Source organism: Strongylocentrotus purpuratus, unplaced genomic scaffold, assembly GCF_000002235.5.
Source record: "Strongylocentrotus purpuratus isolate Spur 01 unplaced genomic scaffold, Spur_5.0 spur5_scaffold_4, whole genome shotgun sequence".
Lineage (NCBI taxonomy): Eukaryota > Metazoa > Echinodermata > Echinoidea > Camarodonta > Strongylocentrotidae > Strongylocentrotus > Strongylocentrotus purpuratus.
In genome coordinates, this window is record NW_022145610.1 from 35487618 (window position 1) to 35505618 (window position 18001).

Here is an 18001-nt window from a genome sequence, read left to right on the forward strand (position 1 = left end):
TTTCTTAAATATAGGTTGAAGTGTCTAATGCAAACAAAGCTGTCACTTTGAATGTGTTTCTAGAGATTTGTTTCCTTGTTGTTTTTGTTTGTTGTTGCTTAATTTTGTTTTGTTTTGTTTTGCTTTGATGCATTGGGTTGTGCATTGTGAAAACCGTTGATGTCTTAAAATGTATTAATTCGTTCACAGAAAAAGTAGTCTAATGTACACGTACAAAGTAAACACAAAACTTTTTCTGAAAATCACTTTGTTTGTTCTATTTATCAACAAATAAAACTGGAACAATCCATTACATATTGTAACACAAACACTATTCTCATTGTCAAATCTATACAGACCTATAGAAAGTCAGAGATCTTTCTCTCCCAGATAAGAAAAACACTAATTCCAGCGACTTGAAACAGATATTAATGTGTTACTAGAATATTCTGCTGTTCTTCTTAAAAGGAAATGCTTCTTTTAAACATAACTTTAGGTTTAGGAAGGTCAAAAGGCATACTTTTGCCATGAAAATATTAAACCATAAAATAATCCTTGACCTATTTCGAACTTTCTTATGATCGAAACGTCACTTGGGCCATCTTAATCTTTGGCAAAGTGTAAATGATGGCAAATAAAATAGGCATTTAACGAATTGGAGTCGCTTTCAAAATAACGTTAACTTTTGGGGTCACTCTGCATTTTCCTTTTTTGATAAATTCTAGACATTTTGACAGATGTAGGGTTTAATTACTTTTTTTAAAGTAGAGAAATATTAATATAATTCACACAAGAATGGGGCCCTTATAGGATAACACAATTCTAAATATAAACAGAATTGGTATGTAAAGTATATGCAGCAATTTTCTGTAAATTTTCCTAATGAGGTAGAGAAATTCAGCTCCAGAATAGTCCTAAAGATCTTCCCATAATACATGAGCACATACTCTTACAGTTAATGTTGAATAGTGTTGAATATTTGTACATCTGGTCCACTTAGCTTACAGTAAGATTTAGAACTTACACACGGCATACAGTTAACAACTAAATTATTCATACCTCTTGTAAAAAAAAAAAATTCGATGTGTTTTTCGTTACTTAAGAATGAAAGGTGGACTTGTTCAATGAGGGTCTGTGTTGAAGACTGTTAGATGTAAGCTTTTATATGTCAGATTCATCTCACGAAACATAAATCTGGACGAATTAATTTGTCACATATTTAACAAATTACCAAACTTGGTTATGGTATGAATAATTTAGTTGTTAACTGAATATCAAAATATAAATCATCAAAAAGAAAAAAGTAAGGAGGGATCTTACAGGCGATTTTTCAACTACACGGTTTTCTTTGAAATATACACAGAGAGGAAAGGGTAGCTTTATCGCGCCTTCTCACGACATAATTTAAAACATTTACAACTGATACGTACACAGTAATAAAAAAAAAACATAACATGCTGTCTAACCATGCTACACACCTACAATTAATATTACAGCAACTGCCTTTACAAAAACAAAATCAGAAGAGATAGTGAAATCTGTACATCGTATCAAAATAAATCCAAAACGTAAACGACTACATCTACTGTGTGGAACTATCTAAGGTCATCCTATGATGATATTCTAATATATACGCGCATAATTATCCACCTATCACAGTATCTAAAAGTACCTACTAAAGCACACTAAAATAGATACATGTACAACTGTACCAGCACGTACCCTGTATCAATAAAAAAAATCAACCGTCAGATACCGACGACTAGAAACAAGACTTCCATAGAAAACAAAATCAAAATCAAAACTCCGGGCAGCTGTACTTTCTCGTTTGCAGACGTGCATTTTATAATCTATTTGCGCTTAAATGTAACTACACGTAGGCCTTTAATTTGCTACGCTTAGGGACTCTTATTTTTGCGCTCATCGAAAAAGAAACAGAAACATAAATACATCTTCCATGATTTCAAAATGTACAAAAATCGGTAATTTGATGCGGTTGTAGGCCTACTGTATTCTATGCACTACATAAAATCGCCAGCCATCGTCAATGTGAATATATTTCCTTCATCATGGTCAATTTCTAGCTATAATTAATGGCACGATATGATTCAATACAAAAAAGGAAAGTAAAAATCTATCAAGTTCATTCACAGCACAGAGTTTCAGTATAATACATTTTAACAGCGAAGAGAAACTATTTTACAAAGTTGTGACCTCTAATAAGTGTCGGTCAGTTAGCACCATAGTAGAAATGTATGAAGTCTATAATAACTAATTTAAAGTTATGTGACATTTACGAAAATATATATAGCACCACAATCACACTTACACGTCTTTTTTCCATCTTATTCAAGAGCAATAATTTGACATCATATTTTATCAAATGAATTGAGATAATGTAACAGCACCAAGAAATTATATTTTATAGTTAGATAAATAGGATCTCAAAAGTTTTCATACAAACTTTTGAAGAAAAAATATTTGGCAAGAGAAAGAAAGTAGTACATTGTACTTTGCAATTTATTATTGAACTGAAGTATGAAATCCGTAATTAAAAGCTAAAACAGATTATTCAAGCCACTAAAATTGTCAAGGTAGGTCTACTTAGGATAAAATGAAAACATTTATCGACTGACCTATCAATACCTAGATTTTTTTTGGAGTAATTTTACCTGCGACAAAGACGTTAAGGCTTTAGGAATTCGAACAAAGGAATCATATCATACAATTAATCCTATTGTCTTAAAGATATCCTCGCAAATCTTTTAACAGCTACAATAAGGACGAATAATAAATGATGATAATAAAAACTTGCCACTTTCAAGACTGCATTAAAAAAACTACAATAACAATTTTACGTGATATGGAATGTTAAAAAAGCATTCAACAATGTTGCTGTATTCGGCTCTTCATTCCTTGATATACCACAATCTTCACCCACTTGTCATAAGACAGTAACAATTACTAAAAGATGAATATTACTTGATGGTTAACCTCATTTATGTAAATTTTAACAAAACTCGATATATTTTTCGTTTGAGAAATATGCTGGCATTTTGTTTTAATTTCTCTTTCCCTGAAAAGTGCAAGTTTGACAAATTTCTTGGAAAGAAGTGAAAAATAATCCCCTTTATATATATTTCTTCACTTTCAGTCAAAACATGTGTGTCCAATTTCTATTTTAAAACCATGATTTTCCGATATCCGATGCACTTCCGGGTCAGTAACGATGTCAACGATTGGTAACCTATGGACGTCATGAACGCGGAATACGAAGCGTGTGGTCCTCCATTTTGAATCCTCAAGCTGAAATTCAAAAGGATAAAAGAAGAATTATGATAATATTGTATTGACTTTCCATGATGGTGACCCGTTCACCAAGTGGCGAATATAAATGTTCTGTGTACTTCAAAAAACCAGAGGCATATTAAGGATCCTTGACACATTTTTTAGAGGTATACTTTGGTTTTAAACTCTTATAACTATTGATGTAGATTCTCGAATTTTGCCCGCGGGGAAATTATATTTCAACTAGAATCCCGCTTCCCATCTACACCTTTTCCGGGGGGGGGGGGGTGAGGGAGAGTAATTAAAGGGGGATAATCACGCAGAATCCAGTCGGCCCTTCAAAAGCCAGGAATAGGTTTGTGGCATTTTCTCTTTCTTCATGATCTCGATACACGGCGCGGTTGTTTGACCGAAGTAAATTTGGAACTACATTTGATTATCGACTTTTTTAATGTATTCGCAGTGATACCGTGAATGAACCCAAACTCACCTGGCAATTGTCTTCTAAAATTTCTGGTCTTTGGCCGGTGTACGAAAAGAAGACTCCGTTCCAACCGCGGAATGTCAGCGCGTTCTCGTAACCTCCCCTCCGATTTCTCCACACAGGTACGTTCTTGCAGTGGATGGTGATTTCCTGGAACGCTGTAGAGCTCAAGAGATGTAGGAAGTTGAGCTGAGGCTTACTGATGTCATAATCCAGCTGTAAGGGGTAGATGAAATGAAAATAAAAGCATGTCACAACTGCAGAGGATATAGTCTGTTGTCTACCAGTAGATAAGTACACGCGTGATTGACTGTGGTGCTTGAGTGTGGTAGCAACATTTTTAGAGATTGGAGTGATGTTGTATTGTGTACAATTCCATAATGAGTTTGAAGATTTTAATCCTGAATTCTAAAACAACAACCAAAATAAAAATCAAAAAGACAAAGAGCAGCCACCCCCAAAGAATCGGATTGAAAGCACAAATTTGTAAAAACACTGCACCTTTCCTGGCAGTTGATGGATGGATTAGGGTAAGCTATGGCCTAGAAATCATAGAGTGGTATTAAAGATGAAGTTGAGTTCTGGTCATGTGAAAGAAACGGTGTGGAACCGACCAGAAAAGGTTGATTATCTAGCATATAAGAATTTGTGTGTATTGAAAGGTTCTGGAATCATCAAATGATAAGAAATTTGGCCAAGTCTTGGTAGAGTTACAAACACTGTACACAGAAAGATGTATATGGGACTACACGAACACGTGGCGTAAAAAGCCGCCCCCTCCCCGATTTTTACGATGTTACATGCACATTTAGAATATGAAGGCATTTAAAGAGCCATGCTTTTCAGGGAACATGTCTTATCTGATGTTCTTCCACACTTGCATAATAAGAATAAGTAACGCTCACAAATTATTTTTCACCTCTTCCCAGAACTCAACCTTCTCTTTAAGTCAGTCAAGACCTTTCGGAAGATAAGCTATTAGCTATGGGTCTCTGGTTGCTTACATATAGCCAATTGATGCATTTGCTTATTGAAAGTCTGGTTTGGACATCAGTCTATCAGTCTTCATCCCATATTATTTCTCGCTTAAAGTACAAATGGATCTTTGATCAATACATACCGTACTTTCTTATCATATATGCAAAATACGCAGTTTATTTAACATTTATGCAAGCAGAAAATCACAAACTCATGTTTCATGAAGTCTCTATTCTTTGTATTTTCAAAAGATTAATCCACAACCGATTAAAGATCGAAAGGAACTGTAAAACAAAAAAGCTATGCAGTTTTGAAAACACTGTTATTCAAGAAAACGAAACATATTTTTTTTTTAACTATGTTAAGATGCTACGATGTTATTTCAATTGATTGTGTATGATTGTTTGATTGTTCAAAAGCATATACTAATCAATAAATTAATTTTACAAAAAAAATAATAAATACATACCGTACTTGTGTCTCGTGATAGGAGACACGTGTAGCCACCGGCAGCCAGTCCGCAGTAAACCTTTACCGCATCAGTGCAGCAACCCAAATCAGGATCGATCCAATACTCTCCTGTCAAGTTTAAAGGACATCATTCATGGGGTAAAATTTGACAATTCAATTCAAGTTTATTCAAGTTTCCAACGAAACATTACAAATCAATTATAAGCATTTGATTGAAACAAATTTAAGTAATACTTGTACAAGTGTGAACACCTCAAATGAAACTTAGGAATAATGAGTAATTAAATTAACTAATCTGTAACTACAAAAGGAACTACAAAATAGGGGGGAGGAGGATGCCAACAGAGACGAGAAAGGGACAAGACAATACTTTACACGACAAAGATAGAAGAAGGTCATAATACAAAGAGTAGACAATGACAAAAAGAAGTGAGAGATCGAGGGTACAAAAACGTTACATTATGTCAACTCAAAGATTGAATGACATAATTTGTTCTTCAAGATCATTTTCTAATTATCTTGACGCTTGATATGGCTGCCGTACAAACGATGGGAAAACAGGTATGATTCAGCAGGTAAACTAGATCTTGGCAAAATGACTTCCAGGTGGGGAAGAGAAATGGGACAAGATCTCTGATCTTGGGTTTAGAAGACACTGACTATTAATTGCATGGCGATTGGATTCATCTGTGATCAGGTATTCTCTACGTTTTGTCCAGTTAAGTAGCCTTGCAGCTTCATTGCAGGGAATCGAATTGTTGAATTCCTGAATCTTCTTTTCTCGCATTTTGTTGATCATCAAAGATTTGTAATGCTTTAAAAACATCTAATTTTGTGATTTGCACCCAAATAAATCAAGATCAAAACCTTAGATAGCTGATTACCGTATGTAATCAACTTTATTTCGTTATAGTTATTTGTGTTGCCCTTAAGTCATGCCTGCGTATAACCTACCATCGTCCATATCTGGCTGACAATCCAGTAAGTCTCGACACGTCCTGACAGGGAGATCTTGGGTGCCCAATGGGTGCTTCATACCCTCGATATACCGGTATAAATACTTCATCATATGTATTACGTCCACGTCCTGAAAAACAAAACGAAATATTGCAAGCTTGGATCATTAGCAATACCAACAGATTTTGAAGTCTACAATGAAATAACCCTCTTATATCTTGTTGTTAACAATGGAATATTATTTCTTATCCCGCAGAAGATAAACAAATTCGATGAAAAACAGGAAAGGAAATATATACCGCAATCCCTAGCTATCCCCTGTAGAATGACAAATAACAATTACATTTTCCCTAGAACATATTAACTTTACTACATCATATGCATTTTGAATGCTAGTAGAATGCTATACTGAAGTTTCAAATACAGTTCATGCATTTTCCTTTATCATCATGATATTCAATCACACTTATTTCCCAGTCTAATACAATACTTTATCGAAGGATCGAGAACACGTCAGCATACAACAACAAGTTTTGACAGTCCGGGCGAAATATTGTCATAAAATAGTGAGATGTAGGACATTCATACTCACTCCTATATGTTTTGGTCTTGGTAAAACGAAGAAATAATGTAAAAGAGAGGCTAAAGCATCTGCGTCATTAACAAATTCGCCCTAGAAAGAAAAGAGAAATAAACAAAACATAAACAAAAGTCAAACATAAATTGTAGGAAGCATTTTCAAATTGATTAGGTGGCAGTGAATGATTAAGAAAAAATAATACCATTGCAGTTACCAAAGATAGATACCATTTTTTTTTGGTTAAAGCCTTTAACATATTTTAATTGTTTGAGTATATTTTGTACTATTTTCAACTTAATATTTTGATAATTCAACTCTTTGGCGGATTTAGATAAAGTGTAACATGTGTCACATGAACGTTTATTCTACCTTACTCTTATTTTAATTTCTTATTCTTTTTCAATTCAATTTATTATCAAAACTTGAGGGTAAAATAATGTTGACAAATACGATCCATAATAAGAATTAGCATAGGCATGGACATTGCGTTATGCACGCGAGTAAAGCACACAAGAGGAATGGAATTTTTTTTTATTTCAACTTACCACGTAGCCACCAGGAGAACCCTGTGTTTGAAATATAAATAAATGAAACACAAAATTAGCATTATTAATCTTGGGTATTTTTTGTGGCTAATCAATACAAACAAATTTACCGTTGGGGACTGAAAAGCATAATTTCACAGTTTTATTTTCATTATGTCAGCCGTGAATGAAATGTATTTTAAATTCATTATAAAAAAACATGCGGTAGTGACTTTCTAAAATGTTTGCCAAATCTCATTGTGCTGAAATTGCATTATTTGTTTTTAAATTTTAGGCCTTAAAATCTTTTTTTTATTGACCTTGTCAAAACATCTATCTACGTTTCAGTATCTTTAACTGTAATTTCATTTAAAAAAGTCACGAGCTTTAATTATTAAAAATGCTGATGTGAAATTATACTTTTGAAAGTATACAAATATGTTTCTGGAATATAGTAATAATAACAATAACATTAACACTAATGGGAAGTTATAACGACAACAACACCAACAACAATAATAAAAATTATAATAATAATAATAATAATGATAATAATAATAATAATACTAATAATACCAATAATAATAATTTACAGATATAAGACACAATGTTCTTACCGGTGGGCCAGGGTATCCAGGATCACCCTGTTGAGGAAAGGTGAAAGGAAAGGTGTAAAAAGAAAGAGAGAAGGGGAGAGAGAGATAGAGAGAGAGAGAGAAAGAGAAAGAGAAAGAGATAGAGAGAGATAGAGATAGAGAGAGAGAGGGATATGGGGGAAGAGATTAATAAGATTTTTTGATCTAAAACTCTGGCAAGCGTCAAAATATTCACAACTTTATAAATAACAATAATTTCCAAGAATAATATCAACATACATCCTATCCATCTCAAGTATTTTGGACATGGCGACTTAACTTAAAGGCATTATCTATGTCACATTATCATAATATCAACAAAAACTGAAATTATTATCGTGCTCCTTGTAGAGAAGTAGGCCTACACGCATGTAGATTCATTTGATATGCGGGTGGGCGAGGGTGGTAAACGACGGGAAACGTACAATTCATAGTTTGTTTGCATACAGATAATGTATAAAGAAAACAGTAATTTTCTCATAGAGCTTGTTTTCATTTTGTGATGTAAGCATTTTACAGAATAAAACTGGTGGGAGATCTAGAGGTCTATTTTTTACACATTTTTTTGTTGTTGGAGGGGGGGGGGGGGTTGTTAAAATGTTAACTTAATAACTACTTGTACATCCAGATCACATGTAATCATTTCATAATTGTTCGGGAATACTATTTAATAAAAGTGTACATTCTTACCAGTCTGCCTTTTTCTCCCATATCTCCTCTTGGACCCTGTGTGAATAAAGATTGAATTATAGAAACAATTACCTATCAGTTAAAAGTCGTTAAGAAAAGAAGGAAACGAGTTCAAAGCATATAACATACAAGAATGAATCTTCTACATAAAGGGTTAATGGTAAACAAAAATGTATAAATAATATTTTTTCCCAGAAAGAGAGGTATTAAGACAAACATGAGTAATCATTGTTTTGTTTCACGCACTGTTGCCATTTCCCATTTTTGCGTACCATACGATAAGCATATTAACAATAACAATAATAATCATGATAAAAACGTCTAAATATTTGTTGGGATAATTGTTACAACAATGTTATGTTATGTAATCGTTTACAAATCTAAATTGAATTGGACAATCTTACCTGAATGCCGAATTGACCAAGAATTCCTTGCAGCCCAGGAAAGCCTGCAGGACCTCTTGCCCCAATAGAACCCTGTAATGATACAAATGAATGTTAAAGGGCAATGCAACCTTCGTTAAAAGAATTGTATAAAGTAGACAAAATAAGAGAAACAGAATAGCGAAAGTTTGAAATAAATCGGACTTAGTAATAAGAGAGTTATGATGTTTGAAATATGAGACCACCAATCTACACGTTTATCAAATGGCAATTTTGTTAGTGGACTGTGACTATAGTCACTGACAACCCTTCCGTTTGTTGAGTACAAACATATAATTAATTTCTGTTTTTCTTCTATGCACATTCTCGCTTGGGGGCTCTACTAAAAATATATTATAAAAAACATAATTATTAAAGATCCTCTATAAAGAAGAAAAGACCTTCCTCAGTCATACCTTTTGGAGAAAACAAAAAACATTTTTAGTCATTGTGTGTGTTGAAACGAATGGTAAAGTTGTCCAGCAAGACGTCACAATGACATTATCTAGGTGAAAACTTACCGCCTCTCCGATTCGTCCCTTGACTCCCCGAAAACCGAGATCTCCCACATCACCAAGATATCCCTGAAATAAACGTCAACAGAGATTGAGAAACTTGTACTTGATGATGCTTTATGACTATCATGGCGATATTTGTAAAGACATAACTCAAGATTAACATGGGTTAGCGGTGAAGTAAAGTAGAAGAATAGAGAAAGAAAATATTTCCGTTCATGAAGTTACTCCCCTTTTATTCCAAGGCCACCAAAACTCCTCCAAGAATATGATTGTAGTCTATGAATTGACAGAAAATGGATATATATATATATTTTTTTAAACTGATATAATGATTACTCGAAAATGTTTTAAACGTAATTCGACATTGAAAGAACCAAGTAAACTTTCAATTTAAAAAGGGAAAAAACACTAAATTGACAGGTCCTTAACTTAGTGTCACCAAAAGTTTAATAATCAAATACTCTTTCTAGCCAACATCACACGTTAATTCATTTTTAGGGGAAAAGAAAATATAATTGATGAATTGTAAACTCACCGGTGGGCCTTTGAAACCTTGAAGCCCTAGAATTCCTGGTTCACCATTACCACCCTGCAATGAACCATAATAATAGTAAGATCAAACGAGAACTTACGTTTGAAGTTTGATCATTATTTTATGAATAATTAGAGGGAAGAGTATATAAATCGACGTGTAGAAATGAAGACCAAGGTCCAATCAACAAATAAATGTCCAAATAAAAATCGAATAACTTCCGATTGCGGAGATTTCGACGGATTTGCGCTATGAAATTTCTAGTGATCGCACTAAGAAAATATTGCGGAACGATAATGATTGCACATGTGCGGGCGGGCTCTCATATATTCTCGAACGAGAATTATGAAGTAAAATCAAGCATATCATCTATCAATACTTCCGTGACCATAGTCAAGATGTACATCGGAATGGTCGCCGGTGACAACCAGAGTAAAACACAGAGGGCAGGATGAAGGGACAGGGTAGGGGAGAGAATGATTAATGAACATGTTTCTATCTTATGCAGATAGCTATGGGAGCCAAAGCGCAATATAAAGAGTGGAAGGGGTAGAGTTAAGGGGAAGCACATTGACACGTATTCTGACCCGACATTAAGCTTAGGCTTTTATAATTGGAAGTCAGTCTGGGTTTTCCTCTTGTCAAAGAGCCAGTGTTGGGTTCAACTGAATTGGTATAATTTGGAACAGTGGTATAAAACAAACATACAGGGCACACAATACATAGCGAATCCCATGATCAAAGTGGGGAAACAATGCTCAGTGCCTTCAAAGAATCGATGCTCCCGTGGTTGAAACTGTTACCAGAAACTGTTAGACTTTTACATCATTTCGTTCCTTAACAGGAATGGAATTCAACATTTAATTCGAATCCATAATCATTCACAAACATATAACGTTTTAAGTATCCAGTGATGAAATAATGTTTCCACTTGATATGTTTAGTTGCAAAGTTTATGATTAACATATTTCACGAAGGAAAATATAATTGTTTGTACCTGATCGCCGAGGTTTCCAAGTGGCCCCTTTGGCCCTTCTGGACCCATTTCACCCTGATTACCGCTGGTTCCCGTTAGTCCTATTTGTCCAGTAAATCCACGTGGGCCCTAGAAATAGGTAGTATGACAATTATCATTATTAATATGGTTAATATTTAGACTTTATGCCATTTATTAAGAAATGCAACATGCATTATGACGAAATGGAAGATGATAATGCGTAAATATGCAGCAAAGGTCACAAACAGATTATCGTTACTAAACAAGCACTGGAGGATGTAACGCTCTCTCTTATACTATCATATATAGCTTGCCTCGAATTTATTTTTACATTGGCATATTGAAGTTTATCTTTATGGGTTTAAACAGGCAACAACAAAAAGAAGATATTAATCTGCTCCTTACCGAGTTTCCTGTTTCACCTGTCTCTCCTGGTGGTCCGCGGGGTCCCCTCTCTCCCTAGGTGGAAGTAAACCATTGAACATTATAAACATATTCTTAAGTAAACTCAACAAAGTCAATATATCACAAAAGTATTTATACAGTTTTTTTGTCTCTAATATGTTTATTACGAATATACATTTAAAAATGAAATGTTCCATTAAGACTTTTCATTTGAGTATCTTTGCATTTCCAATAAGAAAGCTAAATACTTACGTTCCTACCAGCATAACCCAGACTTCCTTTTACACCTTCTAAGCCGGGTGTTCCCTGTTAAAAGTCATATAAGGTCAAAAATAAAAAACATTTAAACGACAATACACAATATTTGAAGTATTCAGAATCTTAAGATTCACTACTAATTGGAATCCCACTGAGGAAAAACCCCGCGAAGACATATATATATTATTATTTCCACATCTCACTGCATGTTTGTCACAAATATCACTCAAGATATGTTTCTGCACGGTGCGCGAATGACTCTTCCTGGGGGGGGGGGGGGGGTAGTTCTATGGACCACTTGGCTCCTGCCCAATTTGACTACTGCAAATAATCTCATATTTCCATCTATCACAAATATGGAACTGTAGGAGAGGAAACAACAGGAGATATGGAAGAAGGATAAGATGGAGAGGAGAGGAAATAGATTAAGTAAAAAGCACTGTTTGAGTAGAACTAAGACTAGATAGATAATGTGATATAAACAGGGCTTCATGTAAGACCACCATTTCTGGTGAAATGTGCTGCCCTGTATAAATGTCAGAAATAAATGAATGAATAAAATACATTACTTTTGTGACAAAAATCAATGTCTACCTGTTGTCCTTTCGGTGCATCTGTGCCAGGCAGGCCCGGTGGACTAGGACTGCCCTAAGATGGAAAGAGAAGGGAAATAAGTGGGAAAATGTCACAAAAAACATATTATATTGGAAATTAATGACAAATAAATATTTTAAAGATGCCAATGGTCGATAATACCATCATTTAATGTATATTTTACTCTTGTTTAATGGCAAATAATCTCGCAAAAAAATAAAGAAGGAAAAAACACGCCTTAATTTGTGTTTGGTTGTCCAATACATAATCTTGGTAACCTTTGAAGATTTGATCAAGAAATATCAAATCATAATGCATTTGTCAATTACCCCCTAAAAGGATTACGTGTTTAATCAACTTAAATCAACTTACACAAACTAGAGCTTATATTCTATAAAACTATACAATTCTAATATCTTACCGCTTCTCCTATCCACCCGTTGGTGCCTTGTTGTCCTTTAGATCCCGGTCTTCCCTGTAAATCAAAATGAAACACACTGTACATATCTCAACGAAATCTAGAACAGTAGCTTGTTTCCAGTAAAACAATCCGACCTTGCCCGGACAAATAATCAATTGTTGAATTTCTGAACTTGTTGTGTAGCCTCATACTTTCGCAGTTTGGACTAAATAACACAATGGAAGTTGAGGATGTAACTTTTGAAAAGTTTGAAAGAGTTGAAGGTTATATGACATCATAAAAATCTTAGTATTCATAATAACCCTGCTGTGACTATATACCTCATTTGATCAATTCGAATGCAGTAAAATATGTTTTAATAGCTATTTACAAAGCATGATTATCATGATCTTAAAAAGTAAACCCATCATATCAATCCGAAGACAAGAAACAGTTAAAGATAGACAAAAATCAATTGAAGAAAAATATGGACATTATGTTTTTTTCACAGAGCTATTTCCTATTTTCCTTTATATATATATATATATATATAGAGAGAGAGAGAGAGAAAAAAAAAATTATAACTGCGAGAGCAGAAGAGGGACAATCGGTGAATGGGAGTGAATGCAACGACACGATGGGGTTCAATGAAACAAACGGATACAAAGGATAGAATGACACCTCAAACACTGAGATTTTCGTCATCTAGTTTCATTTTTTCTTCTAAAGACTACCATCTGCTCACCCGAGTTCCTGGTAGTCCTTTCTCCCCTAGGAGTCCTGTTTCACCCATCAGTCCCTGTGGACCTTGTGGTCCAAGTGGTCCTTTAGGTCCAGGTGGCCCATGGTGACCCTGAACACATTAGGATTATTAGATGAAGAACATATTATAACTTCTATGGGAAAAAGTCATTATTGTATTAGCTATGAGACAAAAATTTGATGTGCACAAATAAGGCATGCCCGTTTTCAGACCCTAGCCAAAGTTCAAACCTTGACAATTTCCTATTCGTGACAAATTGAGCACTCTATATCACATCTTATCGTTATCAGTTATCTGCATAATCTTATTAATTATAATCATCATCATCATCACCTCTATCACCAGCCTGATCATTAACATTGTCGTGAGCATGCATCATCAGCATCATCATCACAGTTATGAGAATCATGATCATCATCATCAAACTTATTGTCAACATTGTCATCATGATTCTCGTCATTATCATCACCACCATCTTTACAATCACCATTATCATCACCACACAATCACTGACGTTATCATCATCACTATCATTGTCATCATCATCATCATTAGCATCATCAATATCATCACCATTTCAATATCATAATAGTTATCATCATTGTCATTACACCATCATCATCATCACAATCATAACTCCACGATTCTTACCAGATTACCTGGAAGCCCAAATGGTCCTTGAGGGCCCGGTAAGCCATCTTCACCCTAACAATAGGAAGACAAATATAATTTGATAATAAAACGTCGGTGAACACATATATCATATCTTAAAATGAGACTGATTTCGCTTGAAAAGGAACAAAGATTTTGTCAAATTGGGAATCATCTTCGAGGAAGTCTTTAATGACAGCTTAAGAACTATATAATTGCTATGGGAATGAAAGTAACCCCATAATTAAGTTTTTACACCAGTAGAGCTTTAATCCCTGGAGTAAGATACAAATCTTGAAATGCATCCAATCGCCGGGGTAAAATATCGGCTACCGTGTTGCTCACGAATCCCTTTCGTCTGGCTGCTATTAAATACAAATGCATATTGCATTGTTTACATGACAACCAGTCACTCTTCCTAGTAAAAGAGTCATATAAAATGGATTTGAAGAACTCACGATTGCTCCATCGTCCCCCGCAAGGCCTGGTTCTCCAGGTCCACCGGCCGGGCCCTGCAAACGAACAAAAACAACACCTTCATAATATACTCGATTTGGTATTTTTATAGAATACTGAAACAAATCAAACGTTATAAAGAAATATAAACAACTTCTTTAGCCGACTAAGCACTTTACTTCTACAAAATACATTGTGGAGGAAAGCTTACTTCAGTTGCAAAAAACTATGAAAAATAAAATAAAGGACATTATCATGAATAATAATAATAATAATAATAATAATATTTAATTTGTATATAGCGCTTACTACAAATGTCTCTAAGCGCTTTACAAATATACTATTGTAATGGAGAAAGAAAAACAAACAAACGCACGATTGTCGGACAATGCAATTTCACTTTGAAAAACTATCACATCAAACAAATTATTTGCTCTTACCGGAACACCAATGTATCCACTCGTTCCTGCAGTTCCCCCTTCACCTAATTGTCCCTAGAAATAGAAACATCCATTCAGATCACAATTAACGGATACTTTGGGCTACCATTTGGGATAGAATATTACTTTATTTCTAATGAAGTAGCGCTCTATGACTTTAAACAACATATTTTTAAATTTTATCTTCATTGTAAAAACATGCAATATTTACATAAAGAATAAATAACCCATGATTGCGGTGATTAACAAATGAAAGTATAAGTCACAGGCAGGGTAACATATCTAGTACATAGTCATTTTCGGAAAAACCCCGGATACAGAGTTTCTTATTGAGGTATGATACATTTCAAAATGCCAAATGAAAAATATTTTTTAAAAATAGAAACATATAACAAAAAATTATCGCTTTACGTAAAATTAGTATTACGAGAGCAGTTGCAAGAAATATATTATTTTTATCAGATATACGAATGTAAAAGAACATACCGTTGGTCCTTGATCTCCGTCTTCTCCTTTAGTTCCTTGTGTGCCTTGGTAGCCCTATAGCAACACGAATAGCAACGAAAATAGGAGGCATAAACAAAATCATGACACTCACACTTATCTGTTTCTGCTAAAATTACAATAATCATAATAATATAGATAATAATGGTAATAATAATAGTAATAATAATAATGATAACAATAATAATATAATGCACTAATAATGTGCCATCTACCTAGTAAATAAATCTGATTAGTTACGCTGATTTCAGTACTAGTTTAACTTCGATTTTGGAGGCAAGCTTTGAGGGGATCAATTCATCAGTCAGCTAGATGAACACAAGACATCGGTATGTCCCTTCCCATCAGCTGACCACCTATTTACAATATCATTGCATGTTTTTATACAATGCCCACTCACAAAATTCAATTACATTTTAAGCAGTTGCTATGTCAGAAATCCCCAAACAACACCACGATAAGAAGGGTTTCAATGGGCTTATTATATGAACACCTGCAATGCTAATGTAATAAGGCACTCAGTGGGTGAGGACATACCACTGTCTTTTGTGAACAGGTGGTCAGTCATCCTTTAACCATACATAATTTAAGTGTTCAATTAAAGAATGGTAATCCTAACTAATCTTAAACTCTCCTGTCCAGTAGGCCATTTTCGTAGTGTAACCTAATTTTATGCATAAGTCTTTGTGAAGTGCCTCAATACAAATTATTTCATTCACCTGATAAGAATAATAGTATTTCAATAGTCAGAATGCAAACTAAGTGTTGCTAGGTAGGTCAAGCCATAATGTTGCAACAACTAATGTATGCAGTTCGAATTCTATCTATTGAAATACTATTATTCTTATCAGGTAAATGAAATAATTTGTATTGAGGCACTTCACAAAGACGTATGTATTAAATTTGGCTACATTACGAAAATGGCCTATTGTTTTGTACAACGATCGTAATTTTTTAATTCTTGGTTTCAGATAGTTCCTCAATGCAAATTATATGATTTTGTTCTTGATTTATTTATTTATCTATTTATTTATTTTAATTTTTTTATTTTGATTGGAAAGAGGGACTATATACACTATGAACATGACTGACAAAGAAAGCGGACAAAATATACAGTTCCTCAGGGAGACAAAGGAACATCCTTTCACTGCTATTATGTAAAAAATGTGTAGAACAGGTGTCACATGCATATTCACCTTTTTACATAATAGCAGTGAAGGGATGTTCCTTTGTCTCCCTGAGGAACTGTATATTTTGTCCGCTTTCTTTTTCAGTCATGTTCATAGTGATATTTGTTCAACCGTGTGTATTTCATTATCATTTCTTACCGCTGTTCCTGGTTCACCTGGTGTGCCATGGAGTCCATGAAGACCGCGCTCCCCCTGTCATGAAAAAAGGTATCAATCTTGATATCACCATTGCAACCATTTTTTTCTTTAAAAATGAAGCAGTTTCCTTAAAAAGTTTTCCCTAATTCCTAAGAAGTACTGTACGCGCTTTCATTGCGTAACCCATGACAAAAAGTATTCCTTGTTATGTGTGTGGTATGTTTAGCGTTGAAATTAATCTTTTATTTACCCAACTAATAATTTTTCTGTATCATTCGTTGTGCATATTATTAGGGAGGTAATGTTAAACTCTGCAATAGTTAATGTTTACTTGGAAGGACACCAAATTAAAAAAGACCCTTTATGCACATGAAAATTGGTTAGTTTGGTTACATAACACTCATACTAGTTTTCAGAGGGTAGCCTATCCAGGCCTGTAGCCAGAGTTTGATGTTTTTGTTTTTTTGTTTTTTTTTGGGGGGGGGCACATACATGTAATTGATCGACGTCCTGGGGAAGGGTCTAAAAAAAAGTTCAACCAATCTTGGATTTTTTTTTGGGGGGGGGGGGAACCCCATGCCCCCCCCCCACCCCCGTGACTACGGGCCTGAACCTATCCAAAGTGCTCAGTCACCGGAATCACACAAATATTTTCAAAATAATTCCACATGATATCTTACTGCAGGGCCACTGTCTCCCCTTTCCCCGTTGATGCCTTGCCGACCAATAGGACCTTGATTTCCCCGATATCCTGGATCACCTTTCCGCCCTCTCTCGCCTGTTGCTCCCTGAGAAGAACAAGGAAAATCAAGTATAGCTCAAGATCATTTGAAAAATCAAGGTAAGAAACATATACATGAACATTTTTTGCGGAACGGGATATCTCTATGATATGATTCAAGTCATGTTCATTGTATTATGTTTAACATATATGTAAATCTTCGAATGATATTGGGCCGTATGCATAAACATAAGCAATTGCTTGCAAGCAAATGCTTTTGCTAGCAAGCACAAGCAATTGCTTGATGTCCGCAAGCAATTGCTTAAAGATCAAGCAATTGCTTAAAAACGTATGCATAAAACGAACCTTTTGCTTGTTCTTATAAGCAATTGCTTACGTTTTTTCAAGCTCCGTCATAGCAGCTTG

General features: G+C 34.5%; 1 protein-coding gene across 1 annotated transcript in view; it reads right to left on the reverse strand.

Moving 5' to 3' along the window:
- Positions 1-236: 236 nt before the first annotated feature.
- Positions 237-18001, reverse strand: part of LOC105445661 (collagen alpha-1(I) chain) — a 65462-nt gene continuing 47697 nt past the window's right edge. The window contains exons 41-63 of the mRNA XM_011681462.2: positions 17535-17642; positions 16855-16908; positions 15509-15562; positions 15023-15076; positions 14585-14638; positions 14127-14180; positions 13458-13565; positions 12734-12787; positions 12313-12366; positions 11713-11766; positions 11461-11514; positions 11056-11163; positions 10062-10115; positions 9530-9592; positions 8991-9062; positions 8587-8622; positions 7879-7905; positions 7283-7303; positions 6750-6830; positions 6155-6287; positions 5199-5308; positions 3758-3967; positions 237-3285 (exon numbers count right to left, since the gene is read on the reverse strand). Of these exons, the coding sequence (XP_011679764.2) occupies positions 3130-3285; positions 3758-3967; positions 5199-5308; positions 6155-6287; positions 6750-6830; positions 7283-7303; positions 7879-7905; positions 8587-8622; positions 8991-9062; positions 9530-9592; positions 10062-10115; positions 11056-11163; positions 11461-11514; positions 11713-11766; positions 12313-12366; positions 12734-12787; positions 13458-13565; positions 14127-14180; positions 14585-14638; positions 15023-15076; positions 15509-15562; positions 16855-16908; positions 17535-17642 (1773 nt within the window). The 3' untranslated portion in view covers positions 237-3129. The remainder of the gene's footprint in view (positions 3286-3757; positions 3968-5198; positions 5309-6154; positions 6288-6749; positions 6831-7282; positions 7304-7878; positions 7906-8586; positions 8623-8990; positions 9063-9529; positions 9593-10061; positions 10116-11055; positions 11164-11460; positions 11515-11712; positions 11767-12312; positions 12367-12733; positions 12788-13457; positions 13566-14126; positions 14181-14584; positions 14639-15022; positions 15077-15508; positions 15563-16854; positions 16909-17534; positions 17643-18001) is intronic.